The sequence below is a fragment of the Tiliqua scincoides genome, chromosome 2, assembly GCF_035046505.1.
Source record: "Tiliqua scincoides isolate rTilSci1 chromosome 2, rTilSci1.hap2, whole genome shotgun sequence".
Classification (NCBI taxonomy): domain Eukaryota; kingdom Metazoa; phylum Chordata; class Lepidosauria; order Squamata; family Scincidae; genus Tiliqua; species Tiliqua scincoides.
In genome coordinates, this window is record NC_089822.1 from 49,352,166 (window position 1) to 49,378,047 (window position 25,882).

Genomic DNA, 25,882 nt, shown 5'->3' on the forward strand with positions numbered 1-25,882 from the left:
AAGGAGTTCCTCAGGCTAATCACACGCTGGGCAAAGTAAACCCTCCAACTGCTACAGAACAGCGAGACTGCATAATAACCATACAGAATTCCAAGCGCCTGCTGCAGACCGGCTCTCCATTCATTGTGCTAGCCCCACCCCAGGCCACGCCCTTCCCCAGCGGCTCTGCTCAGCAAGCGTGAGCGAGAGTGTGAAAAGCCAACGACACACGCGGCGGCGCATGCGCACTCGGCTCCTTTCTTTCCCCGTTCTGGTCGGGTCTCGCTACGAGCCGCCTCAGCTCTAGGGGAGCCGGGATTCCCTCGACTGCGCATGCGCCTTGGTGCCGTCTCCCAGGCAAGATGGCGACGGGGAGAGTCGTCGGGGAGACGGAGTGAGAGGAGGGGGGCGGGGACGGCAGGGGCTGTGGGAGCGCCGGCCGCCGCCTCCGCCAGGTAGAGCCGTGGAGAGGGCCGAGGCCGGAGACGGGCTGGTGGCGCCGGCGGAGGCCGGGGCGGGGCGGCGGGGGCTGTTGCTCGACTTCCGTCCCGCTCGGGAATGAGGAGCCGGGGCGGCGGGGCGAGGGGCAGCAGCCGCCCTCTGGCCCGCCGCCTCTGAGGCGCAGGAGGGCGAGTGTCCCGCACGGCCTTCCCCGGCGCCCCGGATGTGTGGGCGGCCGCCTTCCAGCTCCTTGGGGGGGCCCAGTCCCCTGAGCACCGCTGGCCGCGACGCAGGCAGCACAGTCCGGGGAGCTGCGGCGGCGACGGCGCTGATGGTGGCGCTGCTGGGCGCGGAGAGCGGCGAGGCGGGCAGGTGAGTGTGTGGCAGACTCTTCATGTCTATTCAGAGGTAAGTCCCGTTGTAGTCAATGGGACTTACTCTCAGGTAAGTGTGGGTAGGGTAGTAGCCAAGCAGCCCACGCCTATGTATGTCTACTCAGAAGTAAGTCCCGTTGTACTCAAAGGGACTTACTCCCAGGAAAGTGTGGTTAGGATGGCAGCCTCAGTCAGTTGCCTTGCATGCCACCGCCTCCTCCCCCCTTGCTTGCCTCCTTCTAACTCCTACTGTGGAATTACCACCTCTAGCCGGTCAGATCTCCAGGCTTTTGAAGGGGCGTTCCGCCTCTGGGATCCTTCCACTGGGCAGCGGATTGCCCCATTGTCTGGCTGCCTTCTTGGAGCTCTAGTCTGGAAGCAGGACCTGGTCTATTTCGGAGGCAGAACTTTGCTATATGTCATGTGTTGGTTGCTACAGAGCAGCAATTTTCAATCTTTTTTATCTCACTGCACACTGACAAGGCACTGAAATTGTCAAGGCACACCATCAGGTTTTTGAATAATTGACAAGGCACACTGCACTGATAGCAGGGGCTTGCATCCCCCAGTGGCCCTACTAACAAAAGATCCTCCCCAAACTCCTGCGGCACACCTGCAGACCACTCACGGCACACTGGTGTGCCTCCGCACAGTGGTTAAAAATGGCTGCTACAGAGTTGCACAAACTCTGACAGTAGGGCTGTGGGCCTGAGCTTTCCTGAAGGGGAGTGATGGGTGGGGGTCCACCCCTGGGAAGTAGAGGTGGAGTTGTGGTTGCATTTGGGTTGGCACTATTAGATGGTGTGCATCACACGATGGAAGAGTTTTGCTTTTTAAACAGTGGGTTTGAAAATTATGGCTGGACTGAATTCCATCCATTCTGTTTGAAAAGATTTAGGAATTGTACACCTGGATAGGAAACTGACCTCAGATTAAATTTTGTGGCTCAGATCCTGACTACTGCAAATCTGCTGCAACCTGTACTGCCTTAGGTCTGTGTGTCAGCCTCATGAAGCTTAGCATTTCTAGCCTTCATAGTTTCCCCCCAGCTGTCTGATATGGGGTCCTCCTTAATGCTGTCAGTAACTACTTAATACCCTTGAATCTTTTGTTATACTTTGCACGTAAGGTGGTAAAAGGATTTTCCGTAGGCTTTCAGTATGTGCATAATTACAGCAAAGTAGGGATTCTAATTTGGTCCAGGGCCAATCCAAACATTACAGCCTCCATGTGGAGCTGCTGAAAAATGTTTCCAAGTGATGGCAACTCCTTTGGGGCTGTAATACTTGTCTACTGTACTTTTGCATCTTCTAATCTAGATTGACCTAATTGCATGGAGAGTCTCCATGCCAGTACTGCAAATTCTTTGATCGCTCTTGGTGCTGGTGTGGAGACTTTCTAACCAGTTGAGCCAATCAGTTTAGTAAACAATCTTATGACTCTCACATAATTGCCAACAAGATTAATAACATTTTTCAGTCTGTGGTGAAGATGGTAATTGCGAACAAAGAACAATGGAGGGGCAGAGTGTGTGATGTACATCACAAGGATCTTTCTTCCAAGAGGAAATGGAATCTGGAGCTTTGTCTTGTCCGAATTCTTAATATTTTTTTTTAAGAAATTGAGCTGGTGAATATATAATCTTTGTGTATTATGATCTTGAAGAAGTTGTGGTAATGTTTAGTCTGAAGATTGATGGGCACTCTAGAGCTGGCAGATCAGGGTTAAATTTCTGGTTTTGTTTCAATTTTTATGATGATATACAACCAGTCAGTCTTCGTGTTGTTATTAATCTTTCCATTGTCCCTTTTGTCTCTTTAGATATCAGGCTGTATGGAGGCAGGGGGCAGCTAGCTTTCTTCTTGGTGAGTTGATTTGCTCTTGCTTGCATTTTTTGTCAGACAGTTCTTCCCAAGAATTGTTGCAGCAGTGGTATCTCTTTGGATTGCTTTTGCTTTTGCATGTTACTTCTCTGCCTTGTGTGTGTTTGGTGCAAATTGTGATAATAACTAGTGATATTCTGTTATCTCTACTAAGACAGATATTAGTGAACTGAAGGCCATTGAGGCCATTATGAAGGCCATTATGTGTTTGCTCATTGTTGAACCTGAATCAAATCACTTCAGTAGTGGCAAGTTATTTTAGTTTATTTTATAGACTTAATTCAGAGTTTTTGCTCAGGGAAAATGAGAGGTTTTACAGGACTTACTATAATGTTATCAAATATTTATGAACAATAACAGAGTCTTGGGCTGGTCTGTGGGTAATCTTTCCCCACACAATTCATTTCTGCATGACAGTCCTCCAAAACTGACTGTAACATCTAGAGTAGCTTGCCACATTGATCCTCTCCATTGTGGGAGAGTTTTCTCACTACCAGCAACTGTCTCCAGAAACTCAGATGAGGGGTTTGCACACCAGTGACAGATGTTCCTGAAAGCATCTGTTACTGGCATGAAAACTGTCTTGGTTGGGCAGATCCACTTGGCAAGCTGCTGAGCATGGAGAGTTACCATGCAGATATGACATTCCATTTGGCAAAGGTCATGTGGAGACTGGCCCTCAGGAGGCAGTATTTGAAACAGTATGTTAATAATAGTGGAATCTTAACTGTCATCCTCAATTTACTACTCTCAAACAGCAGTTCTATTGATTTTGAATAAATGAAATTAAACTCTGGAAGTAACTTATATTCATAGTCCTTAGTAATAACTTCATACAAACAATCAACATCTCCATGTGTAAGTGTGTGCATGTGCACTGTTCACTATTCTGTCTCCCTGGCCACTTGCTGGACAGAGAATGCTAGAATGAGAATATGAAATTTGTATGTTTAGTATTGATACACATTTTAAAACATTAACCTATGATTATATAACTGTAAAAACATACACATGTTTGAAAAGTCCTGTGAGACGAAGGTATTTTTGCATTCAATCTTTGCTTATTAATGACTTAAATATTTAAGTGTCGCTAAGAAGGGATTGGTAGTCAATTATAATGGTGCAGGAAATTCACTGAAGATCATAAGGTCCCTTAGAATATCCTTGCACTAGTACATCTGTTTCCTCTTGATATCCTGTTTCTGTTTCCCTTCACAAAAAACTCCATTGCACTGGCAAATAAGTTTATCCCAAGGGAGTAGACTTCATAATTGAATATATTTGTGGCTTGAGAGAACTAGCATGATATGAAGCTTTTGGGAACGCAGGCATACTCTTGACCAACAACTCAAGAATATCTGTGTTCTGGAAGTTTCACACAAGAATGGTAGCGTATAAACAAAATATTTTGTAAAATATGCAAAAACATTGCCTGCAATTCTGTGTACAGTCCCATATACAGAAAAACTGTATATTTTTCATTTATGCTTCTTCAGTTTGCTTTTATTGGCTTTATACTGTTTGTGTATTTTGGATTTATAATGAATTTTCGTATAAGTAGTTAAGAATGCCTGGAAGCCAAATGAGAGCATCTTTGGGGTTTACACTGCAGTGTTACTCAACGTTGATAATAATGATACATAGCATTTTTATAGGGTCTTTGAATGTGCAAAGTATGCTGCATGTAATAACTTGTAATTCTTATAACAGCCCTGTGCAATAAGGGAGTAGTAATATTATATTGCAGATAGGAGGCTAAAGTTGAAAAGGAGTGATTTGCCTAAAGCTTCCTAGTGAGAATTCATAGCAGATTGAAACCAGGGGCTTCTTGATTCTTAGCTTGGTCGCTTTGTGACATGAAATATTGCTCTCTTTCATAAACGGTTTGTCAGATTTCATTCTGACCCCAGTTTATACATTTCATTGGGTATTCCGACTAGTTCTTCATACATACCCCTATTCCATTTTTTAGTTAACCATCCCTGCTTTTCCAACTCTTCCCGGCTCCTGCCTACCTTGTAATGCGAGTTGTCCCTCTTTTAGAGCCCCCCTCCCGCATTCTACCTCTTCTGATCTGCTTCCAGCTTAAGATATTGGGGCCAGCAGCAGTAAAGGATTCATTGCTTCATTCTTTCTATTCAAAAATTCTGGTCCTGTTGTGTCTCATATTTCAGGAAATCCTGAACCTTAATTGTTTATAGGCTGAGTACCCATAACACATTTTAAGTTGTTTGAACTTTCTTCTTCCACTTGTTCCCTTAGTTCTGATGAGTTCACATTTTCCCCAACCTTTTGAAAAGTATGGCTGTTTCGGAATGACATAATCCAGTTCTGATCACAATAATTAAGCTGTGCAAGTGTTAAAGTTCTACAGCAGAAGAGGGGCAGGAGGAATGTAGTGCTGGCTGTGGAAAGAGAGGTTCTTAGCAACTTCAAACCTAGGTTCTTGAAGGAATTCCTTAAGACAGTGGCTCTCAAACTTTGAGGGAGCTTTACTCCCTCAGTAAGTCTTTGCAGGGGAGGGGCAAGGGCAGGGAAGCAATCCCCAGGGTTGCATTGCTCAAGTGGGTGTAGGAGGGGTGCTTGCACTTACATTGATGTAGTCAGGGCTGCAGGAGGTGCGGGGAGCCCTGCACAGCCCACTGCAGGGCTCCTTGAGGCTTGGAATGTTCAAACGGAGACATTGCAAAGCACCTCCTGGAAACTGGAAGTGCTTTGTGATGTCTCCATTTGAACATTCCAAACCTCAGAGATTCTTGAGGAGGGCTGTGCAGGGCTCCCTGCACATCCTGAAGCCCTGACTATGTAAGTGCATGTAATGTAAGTGCAAGTGCCCGCCTTAGGGATGTGATCCTGGGGATTGATTCCCTTCCTCTCCTCTTCCCATTACAGGGGCAGGGGAAGCTTTACATGAACTGGTGGGTCGTGTCTGTGTAAGGTGGTTCAGCTCAAGGACAGAAAAAGATTTGCTTGTTCAGCAGAAACCAGTTTCAAAGAAGATTTGAATATAGCAGAGGTTCTCAAACTGTGGGTCACAACCCACTTGGTGGGTTGACGCCTGATTTTGGGTAGGTTGCAAAAAGCTGAGCGATGCCATCTTGGATATTGGCAAAGTGAGCTGGGCGACGCCATCTTGGATACTGGCAAAGTGAGCTGGGTAACGCCATTTTCCAAGCCTGCATCAGTCCTGGGAGAAGCGCCTCTCCCTTTGGGTCTAAAAGAGCGGCATGCACAGGTGCAAAAGAGCAAGGCAGCACCTGTTTCGTTTCTCCAGTGAGCCTGGTGATCTGCCTGGGTGTGTGAGAAGGGTTGGGGGGGGAAACTGGGGTTCCTGGACTGAGCATGCTGCTGATCTGCTGGGATGTGTGAGAAGGGGGGGGGAACTGAGGTGCCTGAACTGAGCATGTTGCTGATCTTCAGGGTTATGTGAGATGGAATACTCCTGTCTTACAGGTGTGCAGACAAGTCTGGTTTTGCTGGGACTTTAGGAGGCTTCAGGTCAGTTAGTTTGCAAGGTGCCATGAACGCTGATGGGCATATTCAAAATATATCAATGCTACACTTAACACTAGCCAGAAGCAAGCACACCCTACGCACCCACCTCATTACAAGAAGTATATTGAATTTTACAGGTGGAATGCTTGGTAGCATGGGACAGAGAATTGGGAAAAGCTTCTGTTCTTGAATGTTTTCTTTTGTCATTTGAAATTTGAGTTCCTAGGTGAGAACCTGGAAGTGATGCCACTTCCTGCTTAATGAGATAACTTTCGGCATCACAGTTATGTCACTTCCTGCTTGATGTCCCTTCCGGGCATGACATCATTTCCAGGTTAATGACATCACTTCCGGTGGGTCCCTGACAGATTGTCATCATGAAAAGTGGGTCCCAGTCAAAAATGCTTGAGAACCACTGCAATATAGGAATAGAAAGTGGCAAAAGTAGTTATGGTTTTTGGTTTGTCTGTACATTTCATATATTCTCACATATATAAGTCTCTGGCTGGCAATTTAGTACGAGCCAGCCAAAACAAAACATCGTAACAAAACATCCCTGTTTATAATACAGTACAGGTGGTATCAGTTTTCTATGGTATCAGTTATCTACGGTTCAAAAATATCCCCCATATGACTTTACTGCATGTGATTGCAGCCTTCTCTGTCACTGTCTTCTGTGTCTCATTGGCTGCCTGTAAAAGCTAACAAGAAGGGCTCACAGGAAGTGAGTTTGAGGGCTGAAAATACAATGTTCATACAACTTAGCATCACATGCTTTTCAACCCTCCAACTTGTTTCCTGTCATTTGTATGATGGGGGATATTTTTAACCACTTTTTGTCAAGTTTGCTGCTATCCACAGTTTTCAGTATCTGTAGTGGCACCTGGAACCTATCCCCTGCAGTTACAGGGGACACCTGTATGTTGAAATAACCAAATCAAACTACTCGTACATTATATATGGTTCATTTTTAAACTCTGAATTTAGAATCATGTCCTTTTTATGTGGAATCCAACTGCAATTTGCTTTTACCAAATAGACTTTTTTACTTGGTCCAGTGCTTATACAGGCACACAGAGACCTGAAAAATAATTTGCGTACTGTTATTCACTTGTAGCTACCTCTTAATGTTCAAATCTCTTAATTTTTTAGCCAGTACAGGCATGCTCCTGTATCCGAGTTCCATACCAGAATCCTTTGCAGATATATGAATCTGCGGAAACGGGGGATGCCTTTCCCACCACCCTCCAGAGATGAGAGAGCTCCACTCCCCTCACCTCCAGAGGGTGTTCTGAACCCCTCAGAGGCCATATGTTTTCTTGAGGGTTTAAATTTGACTTTGACAATTATGTAATTTTAAATTTAAGGAGATGCTCAAGTTCTTCTTAAATCAACTTTTTACACATATGAAATAGAGCAGTGTTTCTCAATTTGTGGGTCGAGATCCACTAGGTGGGTCATGAGCCAATTTCAGGTGGGTCCCCATTTATTTCAGTATTTTATTTTTAATATAATAGACTTGATGCTACCATGGTATGTGACTGCATTTGGGGAAATGTTATGATAGTCAATGGGACTTAACTCCTGGTTATGTGTAGTTAGGATTGCAAACTAGGATTGTTAAAAATGTTTGTTTTCTGTCACTTCTGGTCATGACATCATTTCTGGTGGATTCTGACACATTGTGGGTCCTGGTGTTAAATGTGTGAGAACTACTGAAATAGAGGGATGGTTCTGAAACATGCTGCAGATTTGGGGCGACATCCATAGAAATCTACAAGATGTTTCCTTGCTCAACCTCATGCCCAAGATCTTTCCTTGTTCATTATCACCACTTTAGATCCAATCAGCGTACATGTGAAGTTTAGTATGTATACCCATTGTGAAAACAAATATTCATCTATTTATCCCAAACAAACATGTTTCAATCAAACATGTTTCAATAGTTTGTTCAAAAAAATTGTTTCACCTAGTTCCTAAGAACATTTGCCTAGATCACTGGTTCCCATCCTGTGGTCCGTGAGACTCTTAGAAATGGTCCACAAGGTCTCAGGAAAAAAAAATCACCTTTGATCACTTCCAGTGTCTTGCTGAGCAAGCAGTCTCCTAACGACCACCAAAGAGGGCAGAGAATGGACTGCCCACAGCCACTGAAGTGTCAGCTGTCGCAGGGGTTTGGTTCATTCTCTGTCATTTTTGATAGTCTGTGGAGGAGCACTTGGGAGACAGACTGCCAGAGAGGGTGGAGACCAGACCACCCACAGCTGCCTGCAGTCCATGACAAATCTAATTTTTGCCTGAGTGGTCCATGAGCTCCTAAAGGTTGGGAACCACTGGCCTAGATGAAGTGCATCCTGTTGATTTTTTTATGAAATTGCTTTTGTTTACTAAGATAACTGGCTTTGTGGTGACTTAAAGGTCTTTTGGAGCGGCATGTAAATGAATTGTCTGCTTATATCTTACCTTCTCCACTTATGTACACCACTGTTGAGCCATACATGACAGTGGCACCTTAATAATATTATGCTTGGCTGTTCTGATGCATTGTTCTGTTAGTATTTATGTACTGTAGTATTTATATATATATAGCATCACCTATGTACATTACATGGCAAGTCGCGTAGAATGAACAAATGTTATCGTGAATGTCACATTTCAGTGTTGAGCCAGGGCAGCTCCAGCATTTGGGAGGCTATTGGGCAAGCTGCCTTCAAACTGGAGGAAGTGGGGTGTGCAAACCAATAATGTTCACATGCTGAGTTTGGTCTTTTAAGGAACACACAGATTGAGAGTGGCTCTGCTGTTTGGCCCCAGTTTTGGAGTGCTGGCAAATGCCTGACCTTGTTGCACTCTTGAGCCAGCTCTGGCAGCAGTCCTTATCCAAATGCACAGTTGGAGAAAAAGCTTCTTTTTTCCATAAAGTTTTTCTTCATTACAAAAATTGCCTTGTGGTCTGAATTTGGCCCATGGACCATATTGTGCATATTACAGTAGATCAGGGAAGTGCATGTTTGAATTTCTTTATACTAACATTATTTCTCTACTTTCATTGTACATGCTAAGAACTGGTTTTCTGATAGACTTGTAAGATGTTCGAGTTAGTGTGGAAAGTTTGGATGCCAGTTTAAGTGACAGCCCCTAATTAAATGTCTAAATGTCATTGTTAGACCTTGAGAACTGGACTTGGTTCATGAAGCTTTTTCCAAAAAAAAATGTTTCAAGTGCAATAAATTGAAAAGACTGAATTGTGAATGGGAACGGAGTTCTCGTCATCCCCTTTAACCAATGGATTTGGTACTGCTTTATTTGCATGAAAAAGTAGATTTCTGTACATGGCTGTCTTTATACTGCTTTCAGCTTTACTAAGGAACAGAATGTCTTGACTCTTTAGCTCTAAATAGTGCTTAGATTGGTTCACAAAGTTTTTGGTAACTTAACTTGGTATGCATATACAAGAGTGATGATTTAGGATATCTTTACTTCTGTCTTAAGTTATAGTGGAATGTATGAGATTGTGGGTTTAATTATTTTAAAGAAGTTGTTTAATTTCTCAAGATCACATGGCTTCTAAGGCATTTGCTTAGCTACAGTGAAGGCTCAAGCAAAATGAGTTTCAAGGCTTATACTTATTTTCTGAAAGAAATAGATGAAAGGTTGTGTTTTTTTTTTTCTCCCACAATTTTTTTGTTGGAAAATCTCATACAACAAACTGATCTCTAAACATTTATATACAGTCTTCCATAAGAGACAGGAGATGTATGTCTTTATTTGCAGTCTCTTCATATTAACAATGTATTTATTTGGGTTGATTTTAATAATCTTCTGTGTTGATTGAGTCATGCAGTATCTATATGAGTCTGTGAAAGGACTGTCTTACCCAGAATTGCTTAGAATTATTAAGCAGAGGTAATCTAATATTTGAAATGCCATTTGATTGAGAGAAATCTAGCTATCTAGTAGGCTAAAAGAAATGAATTTCTATGTTTCAGTGCCACTCATTTCCAAGAACAGTTGTGCGCCACTTAATGACAGGGATTGGGACCATGATTCCTGTCATCAAGTGGTGCTTGATGTAATTGGTCCCCCCTCAGGGAAGGGGATGCTCTGCTCCCCTCCCGTCTGGAGGGACGTCTGAGCTTCCCAAAGGCAGCATGCATCCACTCACTGCCTCTGCGGAGCTCAGACCAAGGGAAAACGCATCTCTTGTGCTATTTCCAGTTTCACGGAGGAAGCTGGAAATTGTGAGAGACACGATTTCCCTCAGTCTGAGCCTTGCAGAGGCAGCGCTTAGACATGTGCTGCCTCTGGGAGGCTTAGACAACCCTCGGGAGGGGAGCAGAGCTCCCCTCGCTTTTGGAAGATTGGGGTATGCGCCCCTGATGACCTTGTGACCACACATGGTGGTTGGTTATGCGATCCCAGCATTAACCAGAACGTCGGTAAGGGGCGCACACCTATTTTTAAAAATACGCGTGTCAGTAAACTTTGCAAAGGAATAAAGAAACCACCGGTTTATGCGGTTCTGGATGGAGTTTGGGGTTCAGGTTGAAACCGTATAGGTCAGTGTTTCTCAATCAGTGGTACAGGTACCACCAGTGGTACTTGAGGTATTGTCCAATCGTACTCACAGGGTCCCTGGACACCTGCTGCCCGGTAGTGAGACTAGGACCATGACAACAAAACAGAAGTAAGAGGCTCTAAAGTATGCTTTTCCGTGCTCAAAAAAGCCCTCCTATTCACCTGTTTCTCTTACTGGTGTTTGTCATGTCACATCTGGTCTCCCAATTTGGAAGAAACTGGCAATGATGTCATCACCACTTATGTCTGGTAGTATTTTGACTAGGTGGACCATGTAAAGTGGTATGGAGGAGTACAAGGGAAACACTGCATAGGTCAATTTGTTTAGTCTAACTTTTTTTTGTGAAATCCTTGGTCAGTCTCTGGAATGGAGAAATGAGTCTGCCTGTTGACATGATTTCTCGTGTATCCCCTGTTATGTATTGACGTTAGTCACCTCCCTGGATTTTCAGGGAACTGTTGATGGAAAAAGTGCTTAGGGCAGTGATTAGAACAAAAGTGGATGAAGACTTGGTTATAAGTTGAACTGAAGTGCAAAGGGTTGCTCCAGGATGGAAAAATGAGCCCCACATAAAAAGCAAGTGTAAATGGAAGTGCTTTGCACCAGAGCTTCTTCTTGATCCCAGTCAATTTAAGGTATGGCTTTTCTGGATCCTAGCCAGCTGGGGTTAAAGAACCTCTACAGATGGGAAGGCATGTTAGTAACTCATGCTTGGAGTCCATACATACAACAGGACAAAATTCAATCAACTTTTAAATATAGGTGCCCTCCCCTGTATCTGGTATCTGCCAGTCCAGTGGCTCCTGTGCCCATTAGTGTTGTCGAGAGGCTTATCACAATGACATTTTTCTTCCTTTTGCAGGTTGTTGTAAACATGCAAACTTATAGAGCCGCAGGCAGTCTGAATGCTTGGAGAGATTAGATTGAACATTAACAGGAAGCAATTCTTCCTGTTTCCTGTTAGCATTCAGTCTAACCTTCTCAAGCTTTCAGGCTACCTGCAGCCTTCCTGCATGTAGTATAAGCTTGCACTATTTTAACAACCTGTAAAAGGAAGAAACATTTCTCCATGGTAAGCCTCTAAACAACGTTAATGGGCATGGGGGAGGAGTGTGGAGATAGCGTTCCCTTGTATCCTTGGTTTCCTTATCCGTGGGTTTGGGGAGCCTGGAACACATCCCCGATGAATACGGGTGTGTGTTTGGAACAGATGTCTGTATACAGGGTCTTTTCAGGAACCCCTATGGATAAAAAAATCTGCAGACAATGAAATTGGTGCGTTTTTGGGCTCTGTACTCCACTGGAGGCAAGGGGAGCTGTGCTTCTTTGCATCTGTAGGATGTTCTGAGGGCCTGGGGAGGCCATGCGCTGCCTCCCTGGCCCTTGGGAGACCTTAGAAGGTCACTTCCGGCTTTACAGAAAACTGGAAGTGATGTTTTAAGACCTTTGGTGTGCCTGAGGGGCTTCCCCTGCCCTCAAAGGCCTTTTATGACCTTAAAACGTTGCTTCTGGTTTTTCCGTAAAACTGGAAGTGACTTTCTAAGACCACCCAGAGGCCTTAGAAGATGTTCCAAGGTTGGCCTTTTATGACCTTAAAACATTGCTTCTGGTTTTTCCGTAAAACTGGAAGTGACTTTCTAAGACCACCCAGAGGCCTTAGAAGATGTTCCAAGGGTGGCCTTGCTGGCCTGTGGAACACCATCTGGTAGCAAGAAGAGTAGATTTCGCCTCCGGAGGGTCCATGTGTGTCTGACCTGTGAGTTCTGGGACCTGCAGATACTGAAATCCATGGGTCCTGAATCCACTGATACAGCAGGCCCACTGTATTTTTTTTTACTTTCCTTTCCTTGTAATGTAATTTATGGAGATATCCTACTTACACTGCTATATATGTTTAAGATTCAGAAGTTCTAGTTTAGTCCCTGAGCTAAGTAAATATTCCCAGTTTATTTTACTGTATACTATGCACCAGATTCAAACAGCAAGAGTACTCGGAAAGGTGTTCTCAGTGAGTTGCCCCATAGTTCTTCACAACTGAACCATATTTGTTGCAAATTATAGAAAGAAAAGGGGTTAATAGAGACTGTAGTTTTCCCAAGTTTGTTGGAAGGTGATGTTATGTTAATGCTAAAACTAGTTCATAGTTGTTACATGCAGTCTGTTACTTAGTACCTTGCTTTTCTGGTATTTAGAATATACAAAATAAGGTTATGTGTCTGAGAATTTGCCTGAGAATAAAGAAGTGACACATGAGGGTATTTGGCCCTCAGTTTGCCTTTTATACTATGAAGTAACCTTCTGGGAAGCAGATGAGTCCACACATGATTTCCCTTCTAAACTTGGGAAAATGTTCAAAGTCTGTTTTATTAGAAAAATGACTCTTGCTTAGGCAGAATTTTTATTACTAGATAAGAGTGAAGGCATTAAGTGGTAAATACTCATATGAAAATGCATTACTTAACCCATTTGAATTGTAGTTAACTGTACATGTCTTGGATTCTTGTATAATGTCAGGAAGAAAACAGTTTGCCATGGCATAGGATAGGATGTCAAACAGAAGGCCTAAGGGCCAGATATGACCCTCAGAAGCTCTTTATCCAGCCCTTGTGATAACTGGGTTCTCTCAGAGCTGCCCTTTCAGCAGCCCTGCTTCTGCCAGGGCTTTTGAGGGAGAGATGGAAGAAGGCCTCAGAAGGCAAAGGAACACTTCGAGGCAAGGTACAAATGAAGAAGAGAGAGAGGGAGATGCTGCCAAGGAACTGGAAGAGCCCAATTATGCGGGCCACCGTGCCAGCAGCTGCGCTTCTAACTGAGGCATCACTTTGCAGAGCACCTCTCATCGCTGAGCTGCAATGTGATGCCTCATCAGAAGCAGCTATGGGATCGCCCATAACTTGAAAATATGATCAAGATTTGCATATTTTTTATTCTGTCATTACAGCTAATGAATTTCTACATAAGAACATAATGTTTATTTTTGGCCCTCAGCTGCTTTATGACACCACTTCCTGTTTAATGTTGTCACTTCCGGCCCTCAGCAGGCACCATAAGTGCTATTCAGCCTGCTGTATGAAACAGGTTTGACACTCCTTTCATAGGTCTTTGAAAAACCAAAGTTGGCAGTTGCTGCAGTTTAGGAATAGAAAGTAGAATAGGTTTTGCTTAAGTAAAAGTTATTTGTCCCATGCAGTGTCAGACAGAAACCTCTCACCCATTCAGACAGGTGGCAGGACATGCTATTGGCATTAATCACTGCTCCTCTTTCTTCCTCTTGGCAAAATGTTTTACCAGATGTAGTTGTCTATTAACCACAACAGCCTTGCTGCAAAATGTATATTTAAAAAATTCTATATTAGTTAATTTAATCCTATATACAGTGATGGGCACGTGCATACAACATATATTCAGGTCTGTGATGTGGCTGTTGTATGAACACTGCATGCTGCATTTTCTGTAAAACCAATTCCCTTGATTGGGGAAAAATACTAATGTGCAATTGTTGAACAACAGAATCTTACTTCAGCTGATTTATAAACCCTTTTTGTTAAGGAAACATGCTCTTCCTTTGTTAAACTCCACATATATTTATAAATGCTAGTCTATGTGCTTTGTCTGTTTTAAACTACAGCTGAAACCTGTAATACAAATACCTATATAATGTATACACCGTTCTCATACTCTTAGTCTAAAATATCCTAGGGTTTTATTTTATTTATTTTTTTTTTTAAAGAGCTGATATAGAACATAGACTTGGAAGTCTGGATAGGACTTGAAGGTCATCTTATTCTCAATACCCTGCCCTAAGGCAGGATTTTACAATCTGAACTGAAATGAATTAGACAGCTCTTAATGGTCAATAGAAAACAGAGCTGAAATAAATTAGTCCTCTGCCATCATGAATGGATTCTCTTCCATACTTACTAGCAAGTGTCTGTGCATTCAAGTTTATCATTAACATACAGTTATTAATTTTGGTCCATTTCTTAGCATTTAAAGCAGCATAGCTAACTTTAATGCAAAGACTTCAGTTAAATGGATTAAGATAAATGAACTTGAGATATATCATTCGCTCCCTACTGCCGCATTCCATTTTCTGTTTCCTTCTTTGCTCTGCAGAGATGACTGTCCTTTTGCGTTCTCACTGACAAGTTACCGTTCCCTTTCCTCCTGCCAGATAATCCAGACAGCGTATTGACAAGAGTCGAGGTGGGTAGGAGAAAAGGAAGCACTGGCTATGAACAGGAGTGTGTTACTTTCTCTGATGTGAGCAGAGCCATTGGTTGGGTTGGGCTGGGCACACACGTGACTGGAATGTGGCTGTATTGGCTCTGGCTCTAGCGCAGCCAGTGAATACAGGAGCGTACTGGGTGCTGAAGGCTGAATGGAGGTGCAGTCAGCGTCGGAGATGGGGTAGGTGAACATTTACCTTTGCAGTTGTGTTAGAAATAGGCAGCAAACCTTCATATCTATATTGGCAGAGTTGGTCCATCTGGCTACTGCATGACAAATGATAGGAAAGGTACCCTACTTCTCTCTTCCCACCTCCCCCTTTTCAGCTTTTAAAGAGCAGAGCTGAGAACTGATTCTTAGGGTTCTGATCTATTCTCTTGACAGAATGAGGGGAGAAGGATGTGGTTATGGTGAGCCTGGGAGGCAATAGAAAAGACGCTTTTGTAGTATAAAAATTGTTGTTTTAAAGGTTTGACACGGAAACAAGGAGAAAATAGTATCTTAGGAGACGGCGAAAGGGCAACAAAGAATGAACCAGATTCATTGCTTGAAGGAATGAGAGTTGAGCCCATTGAAATCCTCCCTTCTCCTCCTCCCTCATGTCACAGTAGCAGCAGCAAGAGAAAGGGACACAAAGCAGCAGAGAAGATGCCTTGATTTGATTCTAAGAGCCCCACAATGCAAGGGCTGCAGGGGGAGGATGAGGAAGGTATTGTAGAGAATGTATGTATGTAAAGATTTGCTTTTGGATGCTGTGCATGATATTGCAAAGCCATGAAGACTCCCCGCTGAAAAATGCTGTGAAATCCCAGTGCCTTTGTTAGTGACAGGATGTGTTGCTGGCATTTCTGCGGTTTACTGCAGCAGCTTTTGCTCCTTTACTGAAAGGGAGAAACTGCATAGAGACGACAGCTTGTGCTGCACTGCTGCGCCCAGAAATGCAATGAAGCACTTGCCACCCCTGAAAAAGCAAATGCTGAACTGTAAAATAAATGAAAGAAAAGGAGGAGACCAATATTCAGTATCCACCCAAACCTTCTGACTCGATCTATTCATCATCAAAATAGATTGTGAGAGTTATTGAATCCTGAATACTGTTAACAATCTTGATAAATAATGCATGAAGTGATGGCTCCTCTCTTTTTTCTTGTCAGATGCAGCTTTTTAATGTAATAATTAAATCAGCTTTGATACATTGCCGTGGAGGAAAAATGGAAATTTTGTTTGAGTGTCAGCAAAATGAGAAGTCATATAGTAGTGTAATGACCTTACAGCAAAAGAGAGAACTTTACGCTTACATTCAATAATATAAGCAGCAGTCATTATTTAAAGATGACTCGCTTTTTCTGTGAATTAGCCAGATAGTTCTTTAGTAATTTTGTATTGATCTTGGCTTGTTCTCATAAATGCTGAAATCTGAATCTTAATTTTTAAAGTGTTAGTACTTGTATTTTCCAGTTTTTATGGCACAATTTTCACATAATTTTACACTTGGATAGTGTGGATTATCTTGCATTTACTATGTCAGATAGCATTCTTTACTAGTAAAGATAATGGGACTTCAAAAATTACATATAGCAAGAATGCCTTTTCTGCTTAGTAAAATGTTAGTGAAATTCTCAGTTATATATGATATGCTTGTATCAGGATTTAGGCCTTTGACTATTTGGCCTTTCTTGAAATTAATATATACAATATCAGACTGGTGAGATGAAATTGGAAAAGTAAACATTTTATTTGGCCTGCATGAAAAATGCATTGCCTCACATGCTTTTCATGTTTGTGTCATTTTGCCTGGTTTAAATGTGAACTAAAATGAAAATGTGAGTAGAAAAATAAATGTAAGTTGGACTGAAAAGGTGAACTCCCAAGTGTTTGACCTATGAAGATGTCTGTTGCAGGCATTAAATAACTACTGATATCAATAGTCCTTGGGACAAAAATCTTAGGTCACAGTTAAAGTGACGAGGTTCCTCAAGATTTGTTTCCAGTTATTCCTTCATACTGACTGTATGGAGAATTTTTTAAAAATGACTTTGGCATAGATAGTTTTCTTTTAGTCTTGTGGTCCATAAGAATGAGGCCTATGTAAGTATAGACATATAATTCAGATGTTAAATATTACTTATCTTGCCTTGTATGGCTGATAGGTGATTGAGAATTGAAAGTGTGTTTGTTATACAAAAATATAACCTTGAGAACTGTTTATGATTGGTATTTAGTAAAGTCATACTCCAGTCAAAAAAGGATTCAGTGAGGAAAAAAATTGGGTATCTGGTTTAAAATTAGTCAAAATGGTTTTAAACTGAGAAATTAGTTTGCTCTTGAAACAAACCATATTGCTACCATATACCAATTCTGAAACTGTAGAAAAGAGATATTGGTGCATCTTTAAAAAGAAATTATTTCCATAATTTTGTGAAAGTAGCTGTGCTGAACCTTTGTGATGTTGAAATAATGTACTGCTTAGTGCTTATGTCCATTTTAACCCATTTTTGCCCAGCCCAAGGGTGTACACATTTGGTTCCTGTTGCATATATGCGATGTTGGACAGAAATGGCTTAATAACAATTCCATGCTTTTCTAATATGTCCTAAGAAAACACATGGGAGAACTCTTCTCTGAATCATACATGCTCCAGCCCATGTGTGCGTGGATGAGCAAGCATAATGTTGATAACCCCTCCTACCCTATGTTCTAGTCCAGTGGTTTTCAGTCTTTTTAGAGGCTGCTGCCTGATTTATAAATACCTAGGGGTGTGGCTGTAATGGTGATTGGGGAGCAGTGCTTTCCCCTCCCCCCCCCAAGTAGCAGCTTGTTTAGTCCTTGGTCCATATAGCCTAATCTGACCTGTCAGTTTTGCGAATCACCAAAAACTGCGTCATAACCCCCTGGTAGTCCCTGGACTCAGTTTGAGAACCACTATTCTAGTCAGTATGACAAAGAGGACTGTAATTGTGCTTTTTCCATAGCTGCATTTGAAGGTGCTCACTTTTCTTTTTGACAGAAGTGCTTACAGGGCAGAGTGTGAGAACTCTTGACTTAATTGACATATGGATTGCTTCAAATTCAATATTGTGTGGTGTTCACTTCACTTGTACCACCCTTGTATCCTGTTGCCTTCTGCAGCCACTGCATATCATGTTTCCAACTCTCTTTGCCAGGAGAGAGAGAGCTCATGCAGCTACTATAGTGCTGCTCTCTGTCAGTATGAGAGGTGGAGACCCTGTAGAGGCAGCAGCCATAGCATATATTGTACTTTCTCATTGCAGAAACACAGTAGTATTTTATGGCTGCTGTCTTGCTGGATGTGCTTTTCTGCCACAAGCGAAGCAAGAGAGAACAGATGATGTGGCTGCTTATGCTGGCTTTTTCTTGTACCAAGAGAGGTGAAAAGGCACAGAGTTCACAGACTACTGCAGTTGGACCCCATTTGGTATCACTAGGATACCAGTTTTATTCATCATAGTTCACTTGGTTACAGTGGTATTAAGTGAAGTGATTCTTTAATAAAGGTATAGGGAGTGTGTGTGATTTTCAAAAGTAAAAAATAGGTTACAAGAATTAGAAGTGCAGGACATGTATAGGTGATTGAATGTAAAAAGGTGCTAGAATAAAAAGCATGATGGTGTTTACTATGAATGAATCACTGAACTATGATTCCCACAATGTCAGAATTATTTTGATAAAATATGATGATTTAGTCATGTTCTTTAAAAAATTTTTTGAAAAGAAACACCCCCTACCCAAACCTTTTTTAAAATATGCATTTGTTACTGAATAGGAATCTTTCCAGTCTTCATTTTTGTTGAAAATATATTTTTGCCTTTAGGTTTAGAGTCCAGCACACATAAATTGTGTGTTCTAACAGTATTGTTATTGGTGGATAGCGTATTGATCAGAGAAGCATAGGTTTCATTCCCTGTTTGAATATTTATTTAAAAGATATATTTCCTGCCTTTCTTCTAATAACACAGGCCAATACACATTTTGCTTCCTTAAATGTTACACCAATTCCTGGGTATATTTGGGGTACTGATTCCAAAAATGGCATCCGTATTGCCGTACCACATCTAGTTTTGGAGACATAGCATAGCCTCTTCAGTGTATGGTTCAAGCTGCTTCCTCATGAGGAAGCCTACACCATGACTTCCTCATGAGGAAGCTGATTGAACCATACACTGAAGAGGCTATACTATATCTCCAAAACAAGACGTGATAGGGCAAAACAGATGCCATTTTTTTGAATCGGCACCCCAAATTCATATCAAACCACCATAAAGTTTGGGAAAAACTTTTCTGACCCTCAATTTTGTAGGCCTGTGTTTTGGGGCACCATGTTCATATGACTGAGACAGGCAAGGCCATATGACTGTAAAAAGATCTGTCTTCTCAGTGTTCATATATGGGATTCAAAGTGGTATGATAACAATAGCAATCAGCTCTCACCCATTCTTGCCTGCTTTGAACATTGCTGTGCTGCTTCCTGGGCTGAACACACTGTTCTTTCAGGAACCCACATACCTACCTTAGAACCTGTCTCTTCCTGTATTAGCTACCATATCCGTTGTGGTACTGGGCCCTGCTTTGTAGTCTGTCAGTATTGGAGATGAGAAATATCACTTCCTCGAAGGAGGGCCTTTACACCACTGGCTCCAAAGCTATGCTGTCTTTAGCCTGTCTGGTTGAATGCTGTAAGTTGAACTCTGTGATCCAGAAATCAGTGGGGGGGGGGGGTGTTGTGACTTTCTTATCTGGTGGTGGTGGTGTTCAAGATTTTTTTATTTAAACATTTTACCTATTATAAGTTGCTGTTGTCTTGTGGAAAAGAAGCCCATTTGTGTTTAAATAAAACCTGATCCCTTAGGTAGTGGTGGGGTTTGAATGTATAATGCCTGGGAACATGCAGGGTGAATATTTTTCTTACTTTTCTTACACCATATGGTTAGTTTATTTTGGCCTGATAATTGGTGTTGAGGTGAGTTTTTATATGCCTTTGCCCAGATGCTATAGCTGTAAGGAAGTGTGTCTCGCTGTGTAGAGATATTCAACTAGAAATTGTCCTGACCCCTCTGAACAGTGTCTGTATTCACATTCTGGTGTACTGTACTTGCCTAATTTTTTTTTTGAGCATCTTCTCCTTACTTTTTGCCTTTCAACAGAGCCAGTTTTTGATACGGTTGCAGAACAATGGCAGAGAAATATACTGTATTGGGCACTACTGAACTGAAGTAGTAGTTGTATAATTATACACTATAGAGTTGCTACTGTGTTGGGGGGGAATAAGAATAAACGTGTCCGGGTTGCTATCCCCAAAATTCTCTTTGCTCAGAGACATACAATTCAGTTATCAGAAAACAGATTTGTAAATGCATTTTTAAAAAATGTTTTTGGGTTTCTCAATAAGCTCAAGAAATTAATGATTTTAAAGTTAGAAAACCTACATTCCTCTGTGCTACAATTTTGGTGTACTGTTCATTGTGCATCTATGGGATGTGCCTGCCTAGCATTCCTAGTGCCTCCAGATTTCTCACTCACACCCCTATCTGCCTTGACTATCTTCTTCCACATGTTTCCTTCAATCCTGTGATTTTGCATCTCCTTACTCTGAGCTTCAGACTCTAGTTCTCTAAAACAGCGTTTCTCAACTTTGCATGGTCCATTCTTTAGAAGCATCACCAGAAGTAACTGATTATACAGTGGTTCTCAAACTTTTAGCACTGGGACCCACTTTTAGAATGAGAATCTGTCAGAGCCCACCAGAAGTGATGTCATGACTGGAAGTGACATCATCAAGCAGGAAAATTTTGAACTATCCTAGGCTGCCATCCTGCGCACACTTACCCAGGAGTAAGTTCCATTGACTGTTGTTAAAAGCATATACATAGTAACCTGTTATAAGAACAGGTCTGTCACATTTCCCCAAATGCAGTCATATACCATAGTAGCATCAAGTCTAATATATTAAAAGTAAAATATTGAAATGATTGGGGACCCACCTGAAATTGGTTCACAACCCAGCTAGTGGGTCTCAACCCACAGTTTGAGAAACACTGGGTTATGATGTAATCGCCAGCTACTTCTGGATTGTGTCTCCAGACATGGTGCAATAAACACAGGTAAGAGGCTCAGGGTGGATGGAAGGGTTTTTTTGAACTCTGACCACCCAGATGAACGTCCTACCTCTGTTTGTTGTGTTGCTGATCTTACAGGCAGCAGGTGCCTGGGGGCCCCATGAGTACCACTGTCACCGCTCAAGTACCACTAGTACTACAAGTACTACTGATTGAAAAATGCTGCTGTAGAACCTTTTGGTCTCTGGAGCTCTTTACACTTCTAAATGGAGTCTCAGGGAGCCCTACTGGTGCATATGCAGGGTCTTGGAGAACCCCAGAGCACTAGCAGGTGTATGTAGTGACAGTGCTGAGCAGATGGTGACCACTTATGGGGTGATCATGAAGCCCCTGAAGGGGTCTCATGGAGCCCCAGAGCTCCTAGGAGCACACTTCGAGAAACGCTGATCTAAGCCAGGGGTCTCCAAAACCTGGTCTGGGGGCCAGATGCGACCTGCGGCAAGCCTCTATGCGACCTGCAGCCAGTCTCTGGCCCATTTGTCCAAACACGACTGGAGGCATGCTCTGGTCATGTCTGGAGGGTGTTCAAGTCTGGGGAGACGGTGTGCAGCCTCCCCGGACTTCAAAACACCTTCTTAAAGCATCACTTCCTGGTTTTCCTGAAAACTGGAAGTAACTTTTTTGTGTCCTCTGAAGGCTTTAGAAATACTTTCTGAGGGTCAGGGATGCCTCCATTTGGGGGCTCATTTGAGTATGTGCTTTATTTTGTGATGTGTGTTTTTGCTTAGAAAAATCCTGGAAATCTGAGTCCATTCATTCATTTAATCATTCGTCTAAGTTCCATTGTTAATATATTTATTTAAATTTTATATTTAAATTTTTTTTCCGGCCCTCAACACTGTGCAGGTGATGTGGCCCTCTGGCTGAAATGCTACCCCCTGATCTAAGCTATCTTCAAGGTCATGTCACTTACGATTCTTTAGATTGATTCCTGATGTTCTGGGCTGTATAGTCTTAACCAGGGTTGTTCTTCTGTTCGCAGACTGTTACTTCTTTGTTCATTGAAACATAATCCATAATCATCATTGCTTATCTGGTAAAATTATTTCTCAACAATATCCGTAATGTAGTTTGACAAGCTTGAGAAATCTTCTAGGCATGTGTTGAGGACCTGTGGATATGCAGTGGGGGTTCCTAGCCTTCCACACTGCATTGCAATTATGAATGAGTTTGGAGATCTGGTGTAAACTGGAAATCCAAGTGCACAAGAAGACTTGTTACCTGGATCATGACTTCAGTTTTAGTGCACTGCTTTTTATTTATTTCTCTCTTAATCAGTACATTTACTATAATTTGGAACCAGAATTCCTGAACTGTGGCTAAGTGTGGTTTTGCCCTGTACTGGACTATACTTTGGGCTCATTCTTATCCAATTTTTCAGTCCCAATGCAGCCGCAATACAGCTCTGAGGTACGGGAATAAATATTTTCTTACTTTGAGGAGGCCACCATGAGTGCCCCGCCCCCAGGATGCAGCACACGCCCCATTGGCACGGCTGCATCAGTGCTGGAAAGTTGGATAGGATTGGACCCTTAGTGTTTATTTTCTGAATCAAAGTCTGGTCTTGAAAATGGTTGAATACTGCTGCGATTCCTATTGACTACATTTGGAATTTGTTGGTAGAAAACATTTTTCATGATTGCTTAAACCAGTGGTTCCCTACCAGGGTACGTGTGCCCCCAGAGGTACATGTCAGGACCTTTAGGGATACTCAAAAAAGAATTGAATAATGGCGGCAAAAGCAGTCTGTATTAGAATGCCTTGCAGGGCTGGCAAGGCAGGAAGGAAGGCTGCTAGCTGGCTGCAAAAGCCCCACCAACAGCTAGCTTTTGGTCATCAATTTGTGTATTATCAGATATGGATCAGTAGTTGAAAACCAGCAAAGTAAAAAAGCTGAAACATAATGTAGAAAGTGATCAATCATTAAGAATTTCTCAGGACATGTCTAACACTTTGGTGCAAAACAGTGAAATGGCATAGTCTTCAGTTCTTCAAACAGGTAAAAAAAAGACTGTGATGAATATATAAAGTATGAGTTTTCACATATAGGAGATGAGGATTGTCCTAAGCCCCAATGTATAGCATGTGGTGTAGCACGAAACCTTCTTTATTCTAGTGGCATTTACTAACAAAACATGCCAGCTATATAAACAAGGATACGGAGCTGATGGAGATGGCTTTCTCTTCTTATGCCTTCATAAAAAATAAATACTGAAGTAAACTGAATGCAGTTCCATTTAAGACTGTATCTTACATCAGTTGAATCTGATTTCAAGAACTATGTGCCTCAAAACAGCTCAAGGATCACTCTGAACATTTGTTGTATGTAAATATTTGTTGTCTGTTTTATAAAAATTATCCCATTGCTTTTTAATCCCATTATTGTACCGTTAATTTCCAATTACAACATAAATTTGAAATAATAGCAAGTATATTAATTACAAACATTTTACTAATATGAGGAGTACCATTTATGGAAATGGACTACCAAGGGGTACACAAGTGCAATAACGTTAGGAACCACTGGCTTAAGCAATGCATGTTAGGCTTTAAAAATAAGTGAGCTGAAAATATTTCTAGCTCAGCTTTCATTTGGCTATGTGTTAAATAAAAAGTATTTCTTAGGTGTTCTTAGGTATTCAGTTCTTCAGCTGGGAAATGGCTTAGCACATTTTAACTAGTCAAGCATTTTTTTCAGACCTCATTATGTTTTTCTTGGAATACAGAAACAAAACAATGTGTATTTTTTTGTTTTAGGTCCAGGGGTAGCCCAGAATGGCTGCAGTGTCATATGATCAGTTGTTAAAACAAGTAGAGGCGTTAAAAATGGAGAACTCAAACCTTCGACAGGAACTGGAAGATAATTCAAATCATCTTACAAAACTGGAAACGGAAGCATCTAATATGAAGGTATAAAAATTGGTTGATAAGTAATACCTTGATTTGCTGGTCCAGATCACACAGCCCCATAAATCTCTTCTACAGAAGTCAGTGAAACCCCATTCTTGCACTGAGATCATTGCTTCCTCCCTTATTGAATCCTGGTTATGCTTAACTTCTGACATACACTTCTCTACTGGAGATCGGAGTGCACTGCATGGGAAATTTAGTGTGACTACAAAATTCACACTGCACAGTGCACATTTGCTCAAGCAAAATTTGGCATAGTTGGTGAACTTATCCTTTCTCTGCTCCCCTACAATATTGTGGTATTATGGAAGTTGTTACAATAGTGTAATTTGAGGAATGTGGGGCAAGTGGAAGAGCCAAATGTGACTCCTCCAAATGTCACTATTGACATGCAGAAGAGACACAGTTTTGGTGCCTCACATTATCCTAGTGGCAGTGGAGGGAACCATTCTGCAGCAGTTATGTGAGAAGGAAATCTTTGCCTCCTTGGGCAGAATACCTGGGCTAGGGAGGATGGATGGTCACTACCAGGATTCATGCAGGAAAGGACTTGCCTCTGTGCAAATCTTGTGGGATGCTACCTTCCTCCTCCAGTATCCTGTTGGGAGAGGAGGTATGGTGGTGCAATGCCACTTCACCTTTCCTCTAGCCAGATTATATCTGGGATAGAGGGAGACAGTATCCCGTCAGTGGGACAGTCTCCTTGGGTTCTCCATTACAGCTGGTTTGAAAGAAAGATGGTATTAACTGCATTCTCTTCCCCCACTTTTTTGTCCCTCAGCTCTTTTCAGTAAGCTGCAGTGAACTGTTGAGGGTGTGTGGTTTCTCCATCCTTCTGCCACTTCTGAATATTTGTATGTGTTCCCTGCTGAGATACACATATTGGAAGTTCAGCATGACCAAGGAGACTAGTGTTTCTGTTCCATCATACTTATTTGTTTCAGGCACTAACACATTTTTTTTCTTTCTGGTATTCCAAAAGCATTGTTTTGAGGACAGACTTTTAAGCATTTTAAAGCTATATGTTAAAAGCAAACTGGCTGGATAATCAAGTAAGCACACTTTCTATCTTTTCCAATAAAATTAAGCATGACTGTATCAGTGACACTGACATAATCTTTGGGCAGACTATTTTCTCTCCATATAGAACAAGGTATTTGATTTGTTAAGAGGCTTATATGAAAAAAGATTGGCCACTTTTCACTAGAGAATATGACTGTTCTGGGATACAGTAGTAGACATGAATATAGCTATTGAGGAAAATATTATTCAAAGATATTAATGTATTTGAACTCTATTTTAAGCAAATTTTCCCTGTAGTCACTGGCTTTGCAAAGTCATGTTTGATAATACAATGGGCTTTCGGTATCCTGAGTGGGGAAATCTGTTCCTGATATCCCATGGATACCGATTTCTGCAGATAAACAAATCCAAGGGAACAGCCTCAGGGAGCTCCCGGATGCAACTGAAAGTGTTCTGAGGTGCAGGGAGGCCGCGTGTGGTTGTTTTTCAGCCCTCCAAGGGCCTTATAAGTTCTTTGGAGGTTTGGGGAAGCCATGCTTGGCTTCTCCAGCCCTCTGAATGTCACTGGTGGGGTGGTGGCAGCCTGGCCTGGGGGGGGGGAGTTCGCAGTTGTGACCCAGGGTGACACAGGGCCAGGATCGTCACTATGTAAAATACATTATGGCACTAGCTAAACACATGCACTAAGTTTCTAGATTCCAATAATTGTGTATGTGGCACAAATAAACTGCTTCTCTTAAATCAGTCGAAACTTATTCTGTCCAAAAATTGTGGTGTCATAGTAAGTTATAACACAGTGGTTCTCACACATTTAGCACCAGGACCCACTTTTTA

At 42.0% G+C, this 25,882-nt stretch overlaps 1 protein-coding gene across 1 annotated transcript in view; it reads left to right on the forward strand.

Moving 5' to 3' along the window:
• The first annotated feature begins 413 nt into the window (after positions 1-413).
• The window catches only part of APC (APC regulator of WNT signaling pathway), a 75,787-nt gene continuing 50,318 nt past the window's right edge, over positions 414-25,882 (forward strand). The window contains exons 1-3 of the mRNA XM_066613315.1: positions 414-792; positions 2,616-2,659; positions 23,873-24,025. Coding sequence (XP_066469412.1) covers positions 23,891-24,025 — 135 coding nt within the window. The 5' untranslated portion in view covers positions 414-792; positions 2,616-2,659; positions 23,873-23,890. The remainder of the gene's footprint in view (positions 793-2,615; positions 2,660-23,872; positions 24,026-25,882) is intronic.